The following is a 20,668-nucleotide window of genomic DNA, read 5'->3' as shown; positions in this document are numbered from 1 at the left end:
TCAGGGATCGCCAAAAGTCAACTGGAAACGCGAAACTGCGAACGCGGCGGCAGGCGCGATGGCCACTGCCTACGACCGACAGATGAAGTGGAAGCGGCATGGGGAGAAACGGGTAAGTAGCCATTCCAGTTGTCTACCACGATGTCACAGTCATGGTCGCGCGTGAGGTAGCTGGCGCACGAGTCCCGTCGGCTGGAGGATGCCAAGCACGAAGAATGCACATTCTCTCCACAGGTTGTCTATCCTCGCCATGTACAAACGCTTCAATAATGCTCCCTCGTAGACCAACAAGCATGACGTCAAACGCATTGTGGAGGGAGGCAAGTTGACCACCCATTCCGAAGTCCACGCCGCGCAAGTTCACGTGGCACGCCAGCAACGGGCTCGTGTGCATTCTGACGAAGCTCTGAAAAGGTACATTTTGGCTGGGATTGCAATGTTGTTGTTTCATGGACTCGTCTACAGGCAATTCTACATGTCCACGGGCAAAAACTACGACGAAGTGACCAGAGTAAAGCCATTCCGACTGAGCAACGGCAACAAGCCCCCACGGGTACGACCCTTCAGAGTAGAAACCGTAGGCCCTATCTATCCTATCGCCATTGCGCTTTACTATCGCACCATATTAGGACGCATCTCCACCGCCCGCCCCCAAATTAACGCGTGCGCGGTCTGAATCTCCGAGGAAGCAGCAGCATCCACTGGAGGCACATCCAACTGAAACCCCCGTCCAGGACGGCGTCGACAACAATAAGGGCGGGGGGGGGGACACGCCACCGCCGACATGGGACAAGTACGGCATGCCTTACTGTTATTCACTTGGTGTTGGTAATCAAACGATGTCGCAGGGAACGCGCCAGTTTGATTGGCATTATCGATGCCCAGCGACAGGAACTCAAAGCACGCGACAAGGGGCAAGCGGAAGCCGCCAAGATCGCCGACAAGTTTGCCACGGCCATCCTCGCGTTCGAAGAAAGGCTCGTGGCAGGTACAAATGATGAATAGACCAGTTAGTTGTATTGCATACTATTAGATAGTAAAGTGATACTTGTGTGGTGGTTGCAACATGTAGTGGAGGCCAAGAGCAAGCAGGAAGTGGTCGAGATGCGCAAAGCTATGGAGAGACAGCAAGGGCATGTGCTTATGATCTTGCACGCCATGGGTATCAGTGTCGACGACGGCAAAATCCACGACACCCGACCGCCGCGGCATCCCCTCTTTCGAAAAGAGTACGAAAAGAGCAGCTCGTGACACCGTTGTGGGCTACATTCGATTCGAGGCGGCGACGACTGTACTGTATCGCAGCATCCACATTAACAAACAATCTCGTGTTGTTTTGATCACGCCATTTACTACAACGAGCAGCGCACGGGGACCCCGTCCAATCGGAGTTGCGCCTTGACTTGATCGATCGTGACTTCTTGTCGATGAAAGATGCCTGCCGCCAGCGCCGCGTCGCATCCTGTCTCACTAATATACAAGGGCACATGAGGCAAGGGCATGAAAACTCTCTCAGTGGTGACAAACGTACGCAAACACAGTCGTGAAATGGCTGGGGCGGCCGGCGCCGCTCGACGCGACCACCGGAATCGTCACGGCGGCCTTGACGAGGCCAATCAAGTCCAAGTCGTAGCCGGCGTTCTGGCCGTCCATGTCGACGCAATTCAGCAGAATTTCACCTGCGCCCAGCGCTTCACACGCCTACATAATACAGTGGTGGTCCGCCATAGATGAATTCTACACCACTCGCTTCTCCAATCATCCATTGCACGAGGCAAACACACAACAAGTACCCATCCACATGACAATTCACAGGTCTACTAGTACTACTACTAGTACTACTACCCACAATCCAAAGCAGACTAGTTAGCGCCTACCTGCACCAGCTGCACAACGTCCAGCGCTCGGCCTTCGCGCCCCCCCTTGACCATCACTTGGTACCAGCAAAACCGCTCGTCGAGCGGCCCCCGCTGGTGCTTGAGCTCCACGGCAGCCGCGTGCGCCGCCAGTGACTCGACGTACACGCGGCGCGGGTCCACTGACACGACCACCGCCTGGCGGCCGTACACGGTCGAGATTTGCTCGATCGAGCTCTTCTCGGTCACGACTGTGCCGGCTAGATGCGCCTCCGCGGCGTCGACGGCGTCGCTGCCGATCGATACTTTGTCCGCCCCAGCGCGAAAGTACCGCGCCGCCACATCCAGCGCCGACCACCGGCGATTGGTGGCGTCCGTGTACCCGCGGATGCCGCCGCCGACAGTCAGCGGCACGAACACGCGGGCGGACGCGGCTTCCAGCACCGCCAGCATGGGCGAGTCGTCCAGCGGCTGCTCTCGAAAACTCGTGATGTTGAGAAAGGCAATCTCGTCGGCACCCTAAACGACGAGCATGACAAAGTGATATTTCGATAGCAAAGTGCACTTTAGACCGTGTAAGACAGAAAGACATTCAAGCGACCACCATATCTGATATATCAGTCCCACCTCGGAATAGTACCGGGCGCACAGGTCCACTGGTTTGCCCATGTTGCGAACTTGGCCGTCGTTCGACGCTTCGCGCACGTCGTACTGGTCGCCCTTGGTCACTACGAGGTCCCCGGCGTCGTTGGCGCGCACGTCCAAGCATCTAATGGACAAGCGTTAAGGGATGAACAAGGAAAGAGTTCACGTACGCAATGACTCGCTTGCGCAAAACGGTCGTGGGCGCTGCGTGAGTGAGCGCAGTGGGAGCAGCACCTTCGAGGAACCCGCGCAGCATGTGCAGGCCAACGGCGCCACTCTTTTCGGGATGGAATTGGGTAGCCACGATGTTTCCGTGCTGGATGGCGCTGATAAACTCGACATCACCGTAGTTGGTGGTCGTGAGGACCCATACCTTGTTGGCGGACGATGCGGACGCGCGGAACGAATGGACAAAGTACACAGTGGGGTCGGAGGACGCGTCCACATGCGCAAAGATCGGCGACGACTGATGCAAATTTACGCCATTCCATCCGATGTGCGGGACGGCCAAGTTATCAGAAGGAAACCTGGCGACGAGCCCTGGGACGATGCCGAGACCAGGAACACCCGGACATTCTTCGCTACCTTCGAAAAGTGTTTGCATACCAAGGCAGATCCCCATGAACCGTTTGTTCGCGAGGATGTACGCTTTCAATGCGTCCACATAGTTGTGCGACGTAAGGAACGTCATGGCCTGTGCAAAGTTGCCCACCCCGGGGAAGAGCAGGATGGATGCATTTTCGATATCTTCGACCCGCTCAACATCTACAGGGGTATATCCAAGCGCATGAAGAGCGTTCTTGAGGCTTCGGACATTGCCGGCGCCGTAATCGAGCACATGGACGACCGGATTCGGCATTTTCGACTGTGATGGAAGATCCAGTGTGAAAGGAAATTTCGTCGTGGTACGTTTGTTAAAAAATAGATAAATGTTTAAATTAGTTGGAATTATCCACTTGGCTTTTGTAAACAATAAAATGCGTTTGGACAATAATGATGTATTTTTTTATTCGGTCCGCAGGAATATTCGACGATTGGCTTGTCGTTGGGGATTGGTCAATTCGAATCCACGAACAGCCACGGGCATTCTTGTGGGGGATGGGAGGAAGCGTGGGCAAAATGGAATCCGTCGTGTGCCAGTAAGCACAACATGACGCGAGATGTTGTGTTACTAGATGGTTGCATATACGAGTTGTAAGGCCAACCCACGACCTTTCCTATCGAGAATGCAATGGACTCGCTTGGCTCACTGGTTCCGACATCATCAGCTCACGAACAGTAGAAGTTAGGGAAGTTGACAATGCATGGTTGATGGTTCAATCTTGCACCGCTTTCGACCCCACAGTTCGTGTCGCCTCTTTCATTCCATACTGTCGGGAACTTCAATCTGAGTCATAGTCAGTGATTTGTGCTCGGAACGAGGCGTCGAACAGAAGGAGCATGTATGCAATGCGTAGGCCCCACATCTCGGAGGGGGGGTGCTGTCTGCTACCACCAAAAGGGCATCCCTAGACTGTTGCTTGTGCAAAGCCCCCAAGGTTCTTGTCCACGCAAGTATGATGACGTTGTCAGGCTAAGAATAGCCCCATCTGTGGCATCCTCCGTAGCGTGACCATGGCCGAGTGGTCCCCTTCGAACAAGAAACCCGCGGCGATGGGGGCTTTCAACCTCGTACGTCTGCTGCACAGATAACATGACCGTCATGACGACAACGTGCCGTATCCACAGGCATCCAAAGCGTCGCAGCGGCAAATGTGGCGGCGGGAGGCTGAGAATGGTCCATCTGTGCCTCTTACGACCTCGCACGAGCCCAAGAATCCGTTCGACTGCATGTAAATGCATGTTCGCTACATCCTAGTAGATTATTACTAGTATTCATGAATGGCCTTGGAATTAGCAAGCAAATCTTGCCGGCGGAATTGGATCCGTACGAGGAGAGGCGGTTGTTTGCGTCGCGGATGGCGCGGACCGCGCAGCGCACCCGACCGAATCATGACGAGCGGCAACCATACGGCGTCAAGTCCGTCGACAACAACTTGCCCCTAGCTACATACGACATTGACCACGGCGGCAAGGCGGTGCGATCCACCCCCTTGTCCCTCGACCACCCATTTCGTCACACTCGGGTAGACGCTGTCCACTGCCGTCGAGGCGTCCACGATGGCGTACTCCGCAGCGTTCAAGTACGCTCATCACCATTGGGCTTTCAAGTTTGGAAATGCATAACCCGATGATGCGATGAAACGATAGACGGGATGGATGGTGGTAACCAGGTTCACATGGTATGCTGTAGGTCCAAGAAGCATCGGTTTGCGAGCACGCAGGCGTACAAACTGGGGACGTTTGCCAGCTTTGTAAAAGAGCCATACGCGTACGTCATTGATACAGTGCATGGCGTTAGAGAGTCTTGCTAAGGAGCTATGCGATTGATATGTGTGTGGGGGGGGTTGGGGGTTTTAGTTAGAGAAGTACTGTGTGAACAGGAGAATTGTAGCCACCCCGAAGACATGGGGCCTGGCACGTACCGCCTGCGCATGCACACGCTGCGGATCAAAAACATTCAGGGCGAAGACTACACGTTTGCGAGCCACACCGTGCGGTTTCACACGCCTCGTTTGGTGCGTAAGCAACTTCGACAGCAATTTTCACTGTTCATTGTTATAGCCAGCGGTCGAGTCATCGTCGTCGTCGCCAGTGAAAAGTCATGCGAAGCCAACCGTGAGCTCGGCGGTGGCCATGTCCCAGACGCCGCGCTTCCAGTCCGACACCGCGTTCCCAGGTTGGATCATCTTGAAGCCATCCATGACGTGACATGCTACAATAATGGCGCCGTAGAAAACTATGCGTCGTCCAAGCAGCAGCGGGTCTTTTACCCTCCGGATGTCGTCTACGAGAAGCCCTCCATCTTACGAGTACACATGGTATTCACGTGGAGGGGCTGAGGACTGACAGGCGGTGGTAGAATACAATCAAAGAGTCGGTGGCGACATCTACGGTCAAGTACGGCGGCATGACGTCCAACGCAGACCGGCTCATGTCGGTATGGAGTCCGCGGGTGCCAAGGGAAATGCTACTGTACTGATGTATATGTGTTAGACTGCCGCCATGGTGCACAACATGCCAGGGGCGCCGAAGCTTCATCCCGCAACAACAGACGCATTGGGACCTGGCTCGTACAAGAGCTCGACGACACAGTTTGCGCACAAGGAAGAGTCCAAGGCCAAAGCGTTCACGTCGCTGTTGCCATCCGAGGTACATCCGTTGGGGCAGCATACGCCAATAGGCCGTGATTTCTACGTAGCACACCAAGGACCGATTCGGCATGAAGCCAAACAAGAACGCAGGCTTCATCGAAGCCAGGTTCCGAAGGTTCTGCACAGGATGAAAGAAGTTGGCGGGAGTCATTTAGAGGTTTATAACCTATAAAAACGTCATTGGACATTTCGAACAAATGAATACAATTAAATACGAACATACAGTACTACTGTATGTACTCTGAAGTACTGTAACGATATTGGATTTTTCACGAAACGAGTAAAACGATAAAACGTAGGTGTGAATTTCACAGTACAAAACCAGCTACCAAGCTGGCGGCGGCTTAACAACGCGATCTTGGGAATGGACATGTCGGAAGAAGGCGCAGGTGGGAGAACTCTACCTATGCGCGCTATATGCATGCCATTGAGTGACTATGCGTCTTGTGTAGATGGAGTCGACTTTGACTACCTCGTGGAACTAATCCGCAGTGCCGTGGGTCCTTACGTCGTGGACGAGAACGGGGACCCTGTGACGCCGCTGCAGCTGCTGCCTCGACGTAGGTTCAAGTACACTGAATGAAGTGGCCTGAATATTCTTGTAGCTCGTACAGCGCTGGGAGCTCACTTCAATCTTGGATTTGAGTTCGAAGAAGGTATTGATGACAGTGGCGATTCATGCGAAGAAGGTGAGGTCGCCTACCGACCCGACGAAGGGATGGAAGGGCAGGTCCATACATGGATGCCTTCAGGCTATACAGACATAGCGCATTCTCGGAGCCAGGTACAGGACGACGTGGTCACTAGTGACGTGATTCCGTCGACTGCGACCCTCGCGCAAGCGCCGTTCTTTCTGCGACCGCTGTCCCCTGACTGCTTGTCTCCACAATCCCGCATCGAACGCGTTCTTGGTCCAGGCGCTTCCCTGGAACCACGTCCTCCTGCGCGTCGGCGGCATCCGTTCGACTCGAACAATCAAGCTTCACCACCACCGCGACGCACTCGCGTCGGCCACGTGCCACCCGCGTCCTTTAACGTGCACGCCACCATCTTCTCGGACGAATCTGACGACGAAGATGCGCAGGACGACGACATGCACAACTCGACGCTGTCGTCGGTCTCGTCCGATCTAGACACCAACGACGATACCCATCACATGATGCATGCTTCCAACGGCGTCCGCAGCTTGCCGCATCTTGTGTTTCCTCATTTGGTAGCGCTCGGCTTTGACGCAGCCACGACCCTCTCGGCCCTGCAAGCTCATGTCCACGACCTTCAAACCCTGCAAACGAATGGCCACGACGACAGTGTAGACGACGACGACGACGACGACGACGGGAACGAGAAGGACGTGCTGGCGTTTGTGGCGCTGGTGCAAAGCGTCGTGGACGGCCACGTTGGGCGTGGGAATGCCGACAACCAGACGCCGCCGCCGCCTCGTCCGGACGTCGCCTCCATGCTGCGTAAACTCATTCTGCAGCCGATTCCGCCCGACACGACCTTTCCTTGGCCAGTGTTTGACATGGTACCACTTGTACAATATTGGAGTTGTGTGTACAGAATAACATGTGCATATGTAGGCGCAGTATGAGTTTGGAACGTCCCGACCGGGTACGAGCTTTGGGTGTGTGGTTGTGGTCGTCAACTTGCCGCGGGTAGCCGCCGCCGGCCGTGCGTTCGACGCTGTCCGTCAGCTGCTGCTCGTGCACTTGTTTAGCATGGTGTCGAACCCGCTGCAAGTGATTTTACCCCTAGGCCCCCCAAATGCCACGACAATGAAAGGGTACTGTTGTTCGTAGAAGGTTTCAATAGTATTTATATATGTATATATATACTATTGAAACCATATATATATATGCAGATATATTATTGTACTAGTATATATATATATATATATATATTTGCGGATATATTATTGTACTAGAGTATATATATATTGATGTGTTTATTCGGATATATATTATTGTAGCCATGGATTTGTGGAGTTTCAGAACCGCCAGCAAGCGACCGTGGCGGCGCGAACGCTGGACGGACTCCAGTGGTGCCACGATGCCCCGCCGATCCGATCGATGCTGTTTCGGGAGTACCATGGCAGCAATGCTACTACTAGTACTAGTACTACTACTAGTACTACTACCTGCCATGCCAAGGAAGCAGTGGACGACCTGACTTTGCATGCGATGGACCTGATGAGCGAAGACGAGGACGGCCGTAGTGGGGACAACAACCTGAGTCTGCGCAATGACCAGCTCGAGTACTTGATCCATTACGTTGAGCAAGATCGCGACGCGATTCTGGTGCGGATGATCCGTCGATTGGTTGGTCATGAGAAAGGGATTATTGTAGATGGAAAACGAAGAGCTCAAAGACAAGCTCGAGGCGTACCGACAGCGCGAACATGAGCAGGAGGAGGCGCTGCACAGCCTCTCGGGCCTACGCAAGCGCATCCAAGTCAACGAGCACAAGTACAGAGATCACTTGAAGCACATGCGACAGAGTGAGCGCGCCATCGAGTGTCTCAAGCGGCGCATGAGCGAGCTCACGGGGTACATATATATATATTATATATATATGTGACATGGAGTAGAAACACGCAGGCACTGCATGCGCTCAGTGTGTCGGAACTGCGCGACTTGGAAGACACGCTCGACACTGCCTTGTACAAGGCGCGGGCGGTCAAGGTACGAACTAGTATTACTAGACCTGCTAGTAGATGGAGCAATGACATGTGTGGTATGTTTTGCAGGAGCAAAAGATTGTCGAGCAGCGCCAAGCGCTGGACAGACAGGTGGAGGTGCAGCAAGAGCTCAAGCTGTGTGTGATTTGCATGTCGGCAGAGAAGACCATCCTGTGCCTGCCGTGCCGCCACGTGTGCATGTGTCAGCCATGCTCGGAGCATTCCGAAGTCACGCGGTGTCCCATCTGTCGGCTCGACATTGCCGAGAAGATGGCCATCTTTGCATAAGAGGGTTGGTTATATATATGTATGTATATAAGTTACATTCAAACTTCTCTTGACCGGTCTTCAGTCGACAACGGCGGTCTGGCTTGGACGGCGGCGGCTCGTGTTGATATATATAAATATATATATATATATAGCGTATTCTCGATGCACTTCCGTTGATGCGTCGACGACTAGTACACTACATACTCTGGTTAAAAGCAGAACCGGCTGACTTTCCACACGTGGTTGCGAGGAGGCTGCTGCTTCTTTTTCGTCGGGGGGGTGATGCGCACGCGCTGGACCGTCACATCGTCGGCACTTTCGTCGCTCGTGCACGTGGTCATCGAGCACTCGGACTCGTCGTCGTCTTCGTCGACGCTTTGTTTGCGTTGGCGACGACTGGACGACACACTGCTGCTGCTGCTGCACGTGAAAAATTTGAAAATGCGCAGCATGAGCGACTCTTTGTTCTCCGACTGGATCTTGGCTTCCAACCGTTGCAGCCGCGCTTCCCGCTCAGCTAGTGACGCGGCCGTGGACGTCACCAGTCGCTGCAGGTGCTGCTTGTCCATCTCGACGCTGTCCAGTTTGGCCGTCAAGTGCTGGACCTGACTCTGCAGCGCCTCGTTGGCCGCCGTGAGCTCGATCTGGCCTTGCTCTAACCGATGCAAATGCACGCGGCGGAACTGGCGACTCATGATCGACAGCATCCGTGCCCCGAACAACGCTTTGCGCCAATGGTCCCGCGCCCGACGCCTGCGCACGAGTTCCTGCAGCCTTCGCTTGGCCAGCACCATGCGAACCTACACACAAGAGTATGATTACAGTCGTACTGACTGGTCTATTCGAATCAAACACTTTCTTTTTTATATTGAATATATATATATTTATATATGACGAGGATTATCGCATGATATGGCTTTATTACCTGGGTTTGAAGGAGCAATTGGGCCCGCTTGACTTTGACTTGTTGGAGCAGCCAGACAAAGCCGCGCTTGGCCAGGTACGCCACGCACGCCTTGCGACACAGTTTCTGGACGTACATGGCGCGCTGCAACGGCCCGAGCCACGTGAGCAGCCACTTTTGGCTGGGGGCGACCACGGGCTTTGCCAGCAACTTGTTGAGCAAGTCGATTTTGTCGTCGGGTTTGCCCTCAAATGACTTCATCACTTTCAGTTTCTTTGTCCATTTGGCCAACATGGACGCCACGCGCGCTTGGGTGGCGAGCGACTGGCGCTCCTTGCGCGCTTGAACCTGTCGCCACCAGCACTGCAGCGTCAGCGCCGACCGCCGGAAACGGACCTCGGCGAACACGCGTTCCCACATTTTAAAGACCATGACCTTGGTCACGGCAGACAGCCAGCGCCGCTTGACGAGGTAGTTGACGAGCATCGTCGGCATTTGATCTTCCATCTTGGTCACGTTCAGAAGCTTGTCCAGCAGATCAATCTTGCCTACACATCAACCCCCCAATATCTCAGTATGAGTTTGCTACATATGAAACTATATTTAATTATTATAATAATTTGAATATTCTGTTTTTCTTTCATATCATACAAAAAAAGACTTCTTTTTTTGAAATGACACATGACTCTAACGCGAATCAACAATAATATCAAATTAGTGTGTGACTTCAATTAGTGTGATACCAATCCCCACAGAACGAACGCGTTTTTACATACAAAATCCAGTACAAACAATCAATCGATAGATTTGGCAAAAAATTAGCACAAAAGTCAGCCAAATTTTGAGTAAAACGCGAATTCATACCTGTGCGGAAGAACAGCCGCGTGTCGCCGAGTCTGTATGCATCTGTGGGGAACGCCAGCGCCGCACAGATGGCTTGCGTGAAGAGCCGTTCGTTGCAGTTGAATTTCTCGTACAAGGCGTGGCCCACCACGGGAAGGTACGTGTCGACCACTTCGGCGTACAAGATCCGTGTCGGCAGCCCCACGCGAAGCACGGAGCATGCTTGGACGGTCCCGGAGCACCGCAGCTGGTCCACGACGCTAGCTCGATCAAACTTGCCCACTTCCATGTCTGCGTTGGGCTTGATGCACCGGATAAAGTTGCAGCGCGTGCCTTCCAGTTCACTCGCGAGGCCCCGCATCTGCACCGAGAACATTTGCGTCACACTGCCGCCCCGTTGGTTGTTGCTGTTTGGCGGCGAAGATGATGATGTCGGGGGGGACACTGGCAGGGCTTGCAAGATCGTCGACTTGGACGCGGCCATGAGCTCCTCAAACTGCGCCGAGATGATGTTGTTGTTCTTGTCAATGAACGAGTCAATGTGGTACTTGACCATGCCCGCATAATGCACGATGCAAAACATCTCGTGCGCTTCCTTGGGGTGCGGCGTCGGGAAACTACAAAAACATGTCATTCATACGAAGTGGGCCTCGGAATGTACGTAGTCCAAGCTCGTGTTATATATATATATATATATATATTTGTGTTATATATATATATTTGTGTTATATATATATATATATATATACTGTACCACGAGTGTCGTTTGAACAGCGTGTGCAGCCGTTCGTTGAGTTTCTTGTCGGACGGCCCTGGCAACCGCGAAATCGCGTCGATGGTCGAAAACACACCTGCAAAAAAGGCAATGACAAAACATTCTAGTTTTTTTCTTCGTCCTCTTCAGTGACCATATATATACGAAGAATATATATATATATATACATATACGAAGAATTTATAAATATATATATATACGAAGAATTTATAAATATATATATACGAAAAATTTATATATATATAAAAAAATTTCATCCTCGTCAGTGACCATGTATATAAATATATATATATATATATATCTACCTCCAGAGCGAGACGCCATGAGGTTCAGACACTCTTGGTTGTCCACGTACGAGATCAATTCGCTCGTGTCGTTCAAACGATCTGCCATCAACCTATCAGTAGCATATATATCATCATCATCATATCACAAGCATCAATTGTCCTTCTTCTCTCTTCATGCCGTGCTCACGTACTTTGTGGCGTTGGAGGAGGCAGTAGTAGTCGCGGCATACAGTGGGTCGCCGCCTGTAGACGCCCATGGAAACATGAGCGCGACGTTGTTGGGTACGTGGATGTGCTCGGACTTGTACAGTTCCTGCTCGGCCTGAAAGATGCACGTGTTGAAGATACTCTGGAGCGTTTCATTGGCGTAGTTGATGAGCAGTTGCTCAAATGAGTTGCGATTGTGCGGCTCAAAGTCCTCAAAGCCAAAGATGTCGAGCACGCCAATGTACGGCAGCACGTCCCGCAGCGCCTCGTTGTACTCGAGCGCGCTCGCACATCGTCGCATGAGCCACGTAAACACGAGCTCGTACACGGTCTTGGCGATCGTGTCGCGGCTGTACGTGGCCTGTCGGATGTCCTTTTTGAGGTAGTAGATTGAGTTGCGGCGACTGCTGCTGCTGCGGGTGATGCGCTTGTTGAGCATCGCGGAAGACAGCAGGTCCTTCTGCATGCCCAGGAGCGCCGCGGCCACCTCCAACGCATCTTGCCCCGGACTGATGCACGCCGTCGTGCCTTCATCCGTCTCTTCTTCGACAAAGCTCACGTTCCCAAGATGCAGGACCCCCGCCACGAGTCGAAACAAGTCGACTTGCATGGCGGCGTCGATGCCGACCAGCTGCAGCGCGTCCGTGAGCTTGTGGAAGTTGGCGGCGTCGTCCAAAGCGTCGCTCCTCGCGGTGCATCCGGATCGGTTCAGGTACTGAAACGACGCGATCATGTGTTCCGCATCGAGCGACGCCGTCAGATGCAGCGGGTCCAGCAGGTCCACGCGGCCAGACCGAAGCAGTTCGTAAAAGATGTGAAAGTTGCGCTCCCCCATCGGCGGATGCACGAGCCGAGATTTTTCCAGAAGGTACGTGTCGATGGACGCGCCCGTGAGGTGGTGGTGCCGCGACGAGAACTGCAGCCGCATGTACTTGCCGAACCGACTCGAGTTGTGGTTGCGGTGGGTCTTGGCGTTCCCGAACGACTCGAGGATCGGGATCGTCTCCATCAACCGGTCGCCCAACGTCACGGACGACCACACCCCGACGACACTACTCGGCGCGTCGCGGCTTGAGAACGACGACAGCACGCGCGGCGCGTGGCGGACGGACACGCGCGTGACCTCGGGCTCGTTGCCGCTGTCGTCCACGCTCTGGCGGTGAGACATGGCGCGCACCGTGAGAAAGTCCAGGATGATCTTGGACGTTTCCGTCTTGCCCGACCCGCTTTCGCCGCTGATAATGATCGATTGGTTCTGCATCACGGGACGCACCGTCGCCAACTGCCGATACGCACTCTAGACCACACAGTCAGGATGATTGTCGAGACAAAGAACGACGACAGAGTGTAGTACGTACCTCGGCGACGTGGTACGGATGCGGAGGGCACTTGTCGAGCGACTGGCCAATGTATCCGTCCTTATCGGGCTCCTCGAGGTACCGAAGGGGGTTGATTGCGATCAACACGTTTGCCATGAAAGTGTACGGGCGCTGGTTGGACAGCACAGATCGGTCCTGCAAGTTCTTGGCCAGGGCGGCTTCGTGCAAGTGGTGCAGCGACGTCATATCGGCACACGTGCTATCGTCATCACAGGTTAGAACCCATGCACGTTAAAATAGTCGATAGCATGTTACTAGTTACCTGAACAACGGGTTGGACGGAAAGATTGGCGTCATGGTCACGTTGATGAGGTCCTGTTGCACTGGTTGAAGCACATCGCCCGAGTCTTCGTCGACGAGATCGAACGTCGCGGTGGTGGTGTCGGCGTCGTACGCACTAACTTTCCCCAGCACCCATCCATTGCTCCCTATTTGCTTCCAGTACAGGTCGCCCACACGGATTTTCTCTGGCTGGTCGTCGGACGTCATGGCAGCGGCGGGCGCAGATAATACCAAGTGAGTGCTTCCGTTACATCGATTCAGCATGCTCGTTGTTGCTGGCATTTTATTTCGAACTTTTGTATACAAATTAATTTCCCAGAATCGGTCAACACTTGGTTTCTGTATACAAACAGGAGATGCATAGAATATAATCACGTCCAATTATAATTCACGACACTCCCGCTCTGGCCTTTTTCAAGTCCTGTAACTCCATAAAACTCCAGTCCAATTCGGCATTTCTAGTAAGCGCTGATTGATCAATGACATTTCAGGCATATTTAGCCTAATTAGGGGAAATTATGGTAGCTTTTAGCACGATATCCGTAACATATACAAGATGCTGTAGGTTGACGTATAGGCATACACCGCGCTGATTGGCTGTCATGTGGACCTGAATGTACCGTGTCGGCTTCTCCGCCGACGTCGATCTCAGGACGCCTCCGTCGATCAACCACTCTCAGGACGGCTCGGTCAATCAACCGAATGCTGTGGTTCTATCGCTCAACGCCTCTGTGGTGTTGTCCTATTGCACGGACTGCAAGTGGTCGATCATGATGGCAATAGAGATCGATACGGACGAGAACATTTGGGACACCTTCAGCAGCTGTACATTTGTCACTGAGCCGGTCGAGCCTCAGGCCGAGCCGCGTTGTTTGGTGGCCATCGTCAAGCAGTGAAACGCGTGAAGGAAAGGTATTGACACTAACGTTATGCGTGCAATGCAATGCGATATGCATATAGAATCGTACGCTTGGCCGAAAATGTGCTCCAGAACCCACATGTACACCTTATGGAAACCGAGGAGGCCTCCCAACCATTCCGTACACTTTTTCCTATCCCTGGCTATGGACTTTGATCTTGGTAGTAACAAGACACTGAGAACTCCAGCGATCACCTTCCATGTGGTGTACATGTGCGGTGACAGTGTAGAGATTGACAAGGAGCATGACCAATTAATCATACACTTACCAACGGGAAGTATTCGATGGGTACTACCGGTACGCGTATACTATGCAGAGGTTGTGGGCTGCACATATAATCAAGGCGAGGGAGGATGGGTAGTAAAATCCACCGGCAACAGCTCCACGTAGTTGGGATTGAATCGGCACGCCTTGATGGAAGAATGTGGCGTTGGGCTGTCCAAGACGACCTCGTAGCATTCCTCGTAGTCCTGACACAGGTTGCATGGATCTTCTACGTCGTCTGCCGCCAAAAGTATTGCCACCACCGCCAGTATCGCCGCCTTCGTCCGAAACATCATGATTGCAAGGCCAACGTATTGCTGTTGTGGGCTTTGGATTCGATTTATGTTGAGCGGTCCAATCGGAATCGAGTGAAACGGTCGTGATGAAACGACAAAACAGATATATATTTCCTAGACCGAGTAGATAAATGAAGATTTCCAAATTGTTTTCATTTAATAAAATTATTTGGAAGTATATATACTACGTAGTACTGTGGAGATAGATATTACGTCGAAGTAGTAGTCCTTTTCTGGAGATATAAATAGATGATTTCAAACCCATGGATATTTTTGTGTACCAAATATCTTGGAGATATATTGGCTCGGCAGCATTTCACCTGCGGCGGCGCGATGGAAACGACTACAGTGAAGTCGCTCTTGGAGGAGGATGCTGCGATCCTCGTGGACATCAAGAAGGAACTGCAGGATATCCATCTCATGATGGAAACACCTTCGCAGCATGCAGTCCGTCCAGGAAGTCCTCTGTCCTCGTCGAACGTTGAGGTGGCGGCATCGACGGCTAAGCAATTATCCATTCGCAAGCGGTTTAAAACCGCGGTGCGACAGCTCGTATTCATGGAGAAGACAAAGGACAAGGTGCACGAAGCGTACGAGAGCGAAAGCGTGAGCCGGCTGCGAAACATGCCCACGCTCTCGCTCTTGTGTGCCGTGCCGTTGTTTCAAACCCTCGACGGCGCCGCCCTCATGGACCTGAACGCGCACGTCCAAGTCACATCCCATTCTGCCAACAGCACCATCTTTGCCAAGGGCCTCGACGCGTGTGTGTACATCATTCGATGCGGCACGGCATGGGTCAAAGCTCCAGGGAAGGAGCGCACGAGTGGCGAGTTCCATCACGACGACGTCGTGTGCGAGAGCGGCGACATCGTCGACCCCGTCGAGTTTCTCGACAAAAACGACCAATTCAAATGCGTCGCCGTCGGGCTTGTCGACGCACTGGCCATTCCACGGGAGGTATAAACGATTGCCACGTCGTCCATGTTCTCACGACCGCTCCTTACGCAGGTACTGCTCAAGTACAAGGACCACCTTCCAAGACTCTCTGACTCGCTGCACAGCGTCCGCTACATCAACAAAGCGGTAAGACACATCGCCACGACGACATGCCATTCACAGTTACGTGTATGTGTGTAGTGCGAAAGCTTCCGCAAGTGGGCCAGCCACACAGCAAGTGGCTTGCGCTACGAAGCCAAAGACAGCAACGAATCGACGACCAATCCGAGCCTTTACGTGTCGCCGCAGTCGTTCATTCGTGAAATTCTGCTGTCGATTTCCCCAGAGCTGGACCTGGACCACTGCATCCAGTGCATGGCGCGGCTGTTTACCCGCGTCTTTCAAGCGCAAACCATCCGCCTCTACCTCCTCAACCCCCGGGCCACCCACTTTCTCACCAAGGTTCAGTTGGTTGGTTGGATATTTTGTCACGTTTCTCAAATGTCTTGTAGTTTGCCACAGATGGCGGATCTGGCGCCCAAGTACCGACGTCGATGGGCGTTCCAGGGCTCGTGTACCGCCACCAACTGCCGCTGCAAATGACCATCGCCACCGCCGACACTGCCGCCATGCCGCAAGTCGACTGGCCGGCATACCACGCGCACAAATCCGTCGTGGCTGTGCCCGTGTTTCAGCCCAAGACGTCCGACGTCGTGCTTGCCGTGTGGGAGGTCATCAGCGACACCATCGAGTACTCTGCCCATGAAATGCATCTGCTGGAGCTCGCAGCCACGTTCATGCAGCCGTACTTGGGTCAGTGCGACCGGCCCACGCAGCGCATGGGGTCTATCTCTCAAGTGCGTACGACCGAGACAAGAGAAGCTGCTACTCGATCGATTTCTGCGGTTCGTTCTGACTGTGTCGAGGGTGGTAGGTCGAGACACCGTCGAGTATGAAGCCACGGGTGCTGCGGCTGGCAACCCCCATCTCCACGGTCCAGCTCACAGTGGGGCTATACCACGGAGACCAGTTGATCGTGCCAGAGGTGTCGATCGTGTCTGCCAAGGGCACGGCCGTGACTGGCAGCGTCAAGGAATTCGACTTTGCCGACGGCATCTCGTTCGGGTGCTCGGTGCAAAGCCTGCCCAGGGCCGTCCACGTCGTGTGGCGGGTGACGTCGGTGGCCAAACCGCACAAAGCACTGGCCCACGCCGCGTGTCTGCTGTTCTCGTTCGACCATTACCTCCGCACGGGTACCTTGACCCTGCGGTTGGAGAGAAAGTCGTCCGAGCTGTTGCCTGTTGGCTTTGAAGACTCGGTGCTGCTTTCGACTCATCATGAAGGTACCTAATGATCACGAATGCCAACGTGGTCTCATCTAACCTGCTGCTGCTGCTTGTATTGCGTAGACAACTATATGGTCGTTGAGTTCCCCAAGTACCAGTACCCACTGACGTATCGCAGCTACGACCCCGTGATGCTGTCGTCGCCGTGGCAGGCGCCGCCCGACTGTGCATCCGACCTCACGGATGTCCTGGCGGCGATTACAAGCGACCCCATGCGTCCACTGACGCCAGCAGACAAGGCGTACCTGTGGACGTCCCGCGATGCCCTTACGTCGACCCCGGCCGCGCTCATGCCGTTCCTCCTCTCCGTGGACTGGTCGAACCGAGCCCAAGTCACAGAAGCTTACGCGTTCTTGTATCGATGGTCCGCTCCAACGTATCTGCAGGTTCGAACGCTTGCGCTTGTTTCATGCTCACTCGAGACTTCCGTCATCACAGGCCCTACAACTCCTCAGCCGCAAGTTCCCCGATCCATTTGTACGAGCGTACGCCGTGCGTTGCCTTGATTCATTGCCCGATTACCGCCTCCGCCTGTACCTATTGCAACTCGTCCAAGCGCTAAAGTACGAGCCGCACCATGACTCGGCGCTCATGCGGTTCCTGTTTGTGCGCGCCGTCAAGTCCCCCAGCGAAGTCGGGTATGCCCTCTTTTGGCTCCTCCAAGCCGAGCTCCATCTACCGCTCGTCCACGGTACAGGGTATTCCTCCTAGTCTTCAACAGATATATCGACTAGGTACTACTGGTGGTTGTAGACCGGTTTCAGTTGCTCAGTACGCAATACTTGTGCCATTGCAGCACGTACCGCTTAGAACTGTACCAGTCCGTGTACGTGATGCGTTTACTGGAAGCCATCGCGATGCAGGTCAAGCTGCAGCCGTCCAAAGCCGCGAGCGAAGCCATGCTGCGCGACCGCCTCGCCAATGCGATCGTGCCCCAGTGGTTTCAAGTACGATTTCAAAATGCGATACGTAGTATTCCCTCGGTTTAGTGTGACCAATAACGACGACGACGACGGTGAAATTGGATAGCTGCCGCTGCACCCGACCGTGTTTTACACGTCGTTTGTGCCGGCGCAGTGCCGCGTGATGGATTCGGCCAAGAAGCCACTCTTCCTGTGCCTCGTCCCCATGAAACCTCTGCAGCCGCTACCAGCCCCGTCCAACTCGATATGCCACAACACGATCTTCAAGTGCGGCGACGATCTGCGCCAGGACCAACTCACGCTCCAGCTACTCCGCGTGATGGACGACCTGTGGAAGTCGGCGGGTTTGGACCTCAAAGTGTCTGCATATGCATGCGTGTCGACGGGGCACAACATCGGGTTCATCCAAGTGGTGGATCAAGCGTCGACGCTGGCCAGCATTTGCTGGGACCGGCACCGGCACCGGACCAGCAGGCGGGTGCGCAAAGCGGCGGCTATCAAGACTGCCATGTGGGGCAAGGCGGTGCTCACCGACTGGCTCGCGCACAAGTCGGCGGGGGACGACGCCACGGCGACGTTTGTCGTGTCGTGCGCCGGGTACTGCGTCGCCACGTACGTGCTGGGCGTTGGCGACCGGCACAACGACAACCTGATGCTGACCGAATCGGGGCGGTTCCTGCACATTGACTTTGGGCACTTTCTTGGCCACTTCAAGACGTACTGCGGGTACAAGCGGGAGCGCGCGCCGTTTGTGCTCACGCCGGCCATGGTGCACGCGATGGGGGACCGCTTCGACACGTTCCGGGCGAAATGCGTCGCGGCGTTTGCAGTCCTAAGGGCGAATGCGTCGCTCCTGATCACGCTGCTGCAGCTGGCCCTGAGCTCGGGCATCCCAGAGCTCACGCCCGACACGATTCCGTGGCTCGCGACGTCGTTGATGTTGGACTTGACCGACGACCAAGCCACCGACAAGCTCAACGCGCTCATTGACGTAGCGCTGGCCACCGTCACCACACGAATCAACCACGCGACGCACATCCTCGCACATTAACAAGCAAGGCAATGCCGCCAAGGGAATGAGCTACCGATGCTAGGTATTCGTATCGTCGTTGTACTATTAGACGAGATGGAGTTGATATATGACGTTATGCGTTTCACATGCAGGAACACGATAAAGAGCTGCCGACAGCCAACAAACACATGGATACACTGTCATACTGTATGCTGGATCAACACTGGCAAATGAAGGTTGCTACGATGGATGTTTCCTAATGCGTAGCCGACACACAGACAGATGTTGTGAGGAAGGGGGGGGGGGTTGCGCTAGACGTCGTCAATGTCGATTTCGTTAGAGTCGACTGTTGCTGGCGCGGCAGGGATGGCGTCAATATCAATCGCATTCGGGTCGTCCGCCGCCGGGGTTTCCTTGGCTTGTACTTCCGTCGTCGTGTACGGCGTCGTGACCACATGTGGCAGTCGCAGCAAGTCCAATAAGGCGTCCGTCTGAGGGTTGCCAGGTCGGCTCGTGGGGGCAAATGGATGCAGCCATCCCCCAGTGTTTAACGGCAGGCGGCTTTGGATCCACGCCAGGTCGTCCTGCGTGATCTCCATGTCTTGCTCGGGCACTCGCGACCGACGGCGGTCACAAGACGCCTCGTGGTGCGTCGCCCGCAGCACCGCGAGCCACGGAACGTCTGCCGTCAGCGTCGCCGTCGGCGCTTCGACCGGCGCGGGGATGTCCACCACCTGGAGAAAGTCCCGGTTCGGGAGGCATTTGTCCAGGGCAAGGAACTTGGTCGTGTTGGCGCCGGGAAGGTGTGGTACCACCGCCGCGAACTTGACGTGCATGTGCCCCGAGAACCAGTGCCGAGGCTGGATCGTGTGCAGGAGGAACTCGTTGGGCGGCGATCCGAACGCGCCGCGGGAGATTTCGTCGCGGAGGAATGGCTTCTTACGCAGCAAGACGTCTGTGCGGCCATACCGCTCAATCCCCCGCGGCCAGTCGTGTGAGAGGAAGATGTCCACGGGGGTTGCTTTGAGATGCGCGAGTTGGTACACTTGGAACTCCCGCACGTGGTAGATGCTGCGCATGGTGCTGTCGTCGTATGGATACCGCTCAAAGTGGCCGTGGGTGTAGTCATGGGGCTTGTAAATACCCGAGAGTCCGGCAATGCGCAACCCGTTCACGTTGACCACGCCCGCACACCCGAGGTAAAAGATGTTTGGCGCGACGTAGCCGCCGTAGTACAGATCCTGGAGGTAGTTGGACGCTTCGTGGTTGCCGCCAATGAAGATGGTGAGCACGGGGGCAACCTTGGCTCCTGTATAGTATTGGTGGAAGGCACCGAGGGCTCTGTACTTGGGTGGACACGCCATGCATTCCACGTCGGCTTGGTTGCGGAAGCTTTGGAAATCGCCGCAGCAGAGCAAGAGCTGCACGGGATTCGATGAGTCCAACGAGTTGATATGTTCGATCGTTGCATACATTGCATCAAGTTCGCCATGGCTGCAGCCGACGACTGCGATGCGCATGATGTTGCTGCCCTGTGGTTAAATGGGAAAGTTCACATGACCCAATCAAAACTCGATTTCGATATGTTTTGG

General features: G+C 54.3%; 7 protein-coding genes across 17 annotated transcripts; 4 read left to right on the top strand and 3 right to left on the bottom strand.

Moving 5' to 3' along the window:
• Positions 1-23: 23 nt before the first annotated feature.
• Positions 24-1,251, top strand: H257_10842 (hypothetical protein; the record flags this gene model as incomplete). Its single annotated transcript, XM_009837540.1, has 7 exons — positions 24-112; positions 172-234; positions 284-414; positions 466-553; positions 630-793; positions 849-988; positions 1,073-1,251. The coding sequence occupies exons 1-7, from the start codon at positions 59-61 to the stop codon at positions 1,249-1,251; spliced, it is 819 nt and encodes a 272-aa protein (XP_009835842.1). The 5' UTR covers positions 24-58.
• H257_10841 lies at positions 1,007-3,382 on the bottom strand. Of its 2 annotated transcripts, XM_009837538.1 has the most exons (5): positions 2,672-3,382; positions 2,484-2,625; positions 1,878-2,375; positions 1,532-1,701; positions 1,007-1,470 (listed from the first exon to the last, which is right to left on the bottom strand). In XM_009837538.1, exons 1-5 carry the CDS (start codon positions 3,358-3,360, stop codon positions 1,353-1,355), a joined length of 1,617 nt encoding a protein of 538 aa, XP_009835840.1. In that variant the 5' UTR covers positions 3,361-3,382; the 3' UTR covers positions 1,007-1,352. The 2 variants fall into 2 exon arrangements, with proteins under 2 accessions (XP_009835840.1, XP_009835841.1); XM_009837539.1 differs by having other exon boundaries at positions 1,532-2,375.
• A 701-nt stretch (positions 3,383-4,083) lies between these two features.
• Positions 4,084-5,974, top strand: H257_10840 (hypothetical protein). Of its 10 annotated transcripts, XM_009837531.1 has the most exons (11): positions 4,084-4,172; positions 4,230-4,333; positions 4,399-4,579; positions 4,632-4,684; positions 4,795-4,872; positions 4,996-5,119; positions 5,166-5,280; positions 5,337-5,413; positions 5,464-5,541; positions 5,598-5,753; positions 5,803-5,974. In XM_009837531.1, the coding sequence occupies exons 1-11, from the start codon at positions 4,116-4,118 to the stop codon at positions 5,884-5,886; spliced, it is 1,107 nt and encodes a 368-aa protein (XP_009835833.1). In that variant the 5' UTR covers positions 4,084-4,115; the 3' UTR covers positions 5,887-5,974. The 10 variants fall into 10 exon arrangements, with proteins under 10 accessions (XP_009835833.1, XP_009835831.1, XP_009835836.1 ...); XM_009837529.1 differs by having other exon boundaries at positions 5,598-5,974; XM_009837534.1 differs by having other exon boundaries at positions 5,337-5,541.
• An 82-nt stretch (positions 5,975-6,056) lies between these two features.
• On the top strand, positions 6,057-8,720 carry H257_10839 (hypothetical protein; the record flags this gene model as incomplete). Its single annotated transcript, XM_009837527.1, has 8 exons — positions 6,057-6,144; positions 6,208-6,315; positions 6,361-7,280; positions 7,336-7,538; positions 7,725-8,052; positions 8,102-8,301; positions 8,343-8,436; positions 8,502-8,720. The coding sequence occupies exons 1-8, from the start codon at positions 6,120-6,122 to the stop codon at positions 8,718-8,720; spliced, it is 2,097 nt and encodes a 698-aa protein (XP_009835829.1). The 5' UTR covers positions 6,057-6,119.
• Positions 8,721-8,722: 2 nt separating this feature from the next.
• H257_10838 (hypothetical protein) lies at positions 8,723-13,603 on the bottom strand. Its single transcript, XM_009837526.1, has 8 exons — positions 13,360-13,603; positions 13,077-13,296; positions 11,703-13,015; positions 11,530-11,621; positions 11,204-11,300; positions 10,471-11,066; positions 9,628-10,154; positions 8,723-9,502 (listed from the first exon to the last, which is right to left on the bottom strand). Exons 1-8 carry the CDS (start codon positions 13,584-13,586, stop codon positions 8,912-8,914), a joined length of 3,663 nt encoding a protein of 1,220 aa, XP_009835828.1. The 5' UTR covers positions 13,587-13,603; the 3' UTR covers positions 8,723-8,911.
• Positions 13,604-15,160: 1,557 nt separating this feature from the next.
• On the top strand, positions 15,161-20,611 carry H257_10836 (hypothetical protein). The gene is made up of 9 exons (XM_009837524.1): positions 15,161-15,816; positions 15,868-15,942; positions 15,997-16,257; positions 16,308-16,652; positions 16,730-17,138; positions 17,205-17,527; positions 17,580-17,832; positions 17,895-18,088; positions 18,171-20,611. Exons 1-9 carry the CDS (start codon positions 15,193-15,195, stop codon positions 19,113-19,115), a joined length of 3,429 nt encoding a protein of 1,142 aa, XP_009835826.1. The 5' UTR covers positions 15,161-15,192; the 3' UTR covers positions 19,116-20,611.
• Positions 18,150-20,608, bottom strand: H257_10837 (hypothetical protein). The gene has a single exon (XM_009837525.1). The coding sequence runs from the start codon at positions 20,594-20,596 to the stop codon at positions 19,388-19,390; it is 1,209 nt and encodes a 402-aa protein (XP_009835827.1). The 5' UTR covers positions 20,597-20,608; the 3' UTR covers positions 18,150-19,387.
• Positions 20,612-20,668: the final 57 nt, after the last annotated feature.

This window comes from Aphanomyces astaci, assembly GCF_000520075.1.
Source record: "Aphanomyces astaci strain APO3 unplaced genomic scaffold supercont1.30, whole genome shotgun sequence".
NCBI lineage: Eukaryota > Oomycota > Saprolegniomycetes > Saprolegniales > Verrucalvaceae > Aphanomyces > Aphanomyces astaci.
Note: the sequence above shows the minus strand (reverse complement) of the source record. Positions and strands in the feature narration are given on the sequence as shown.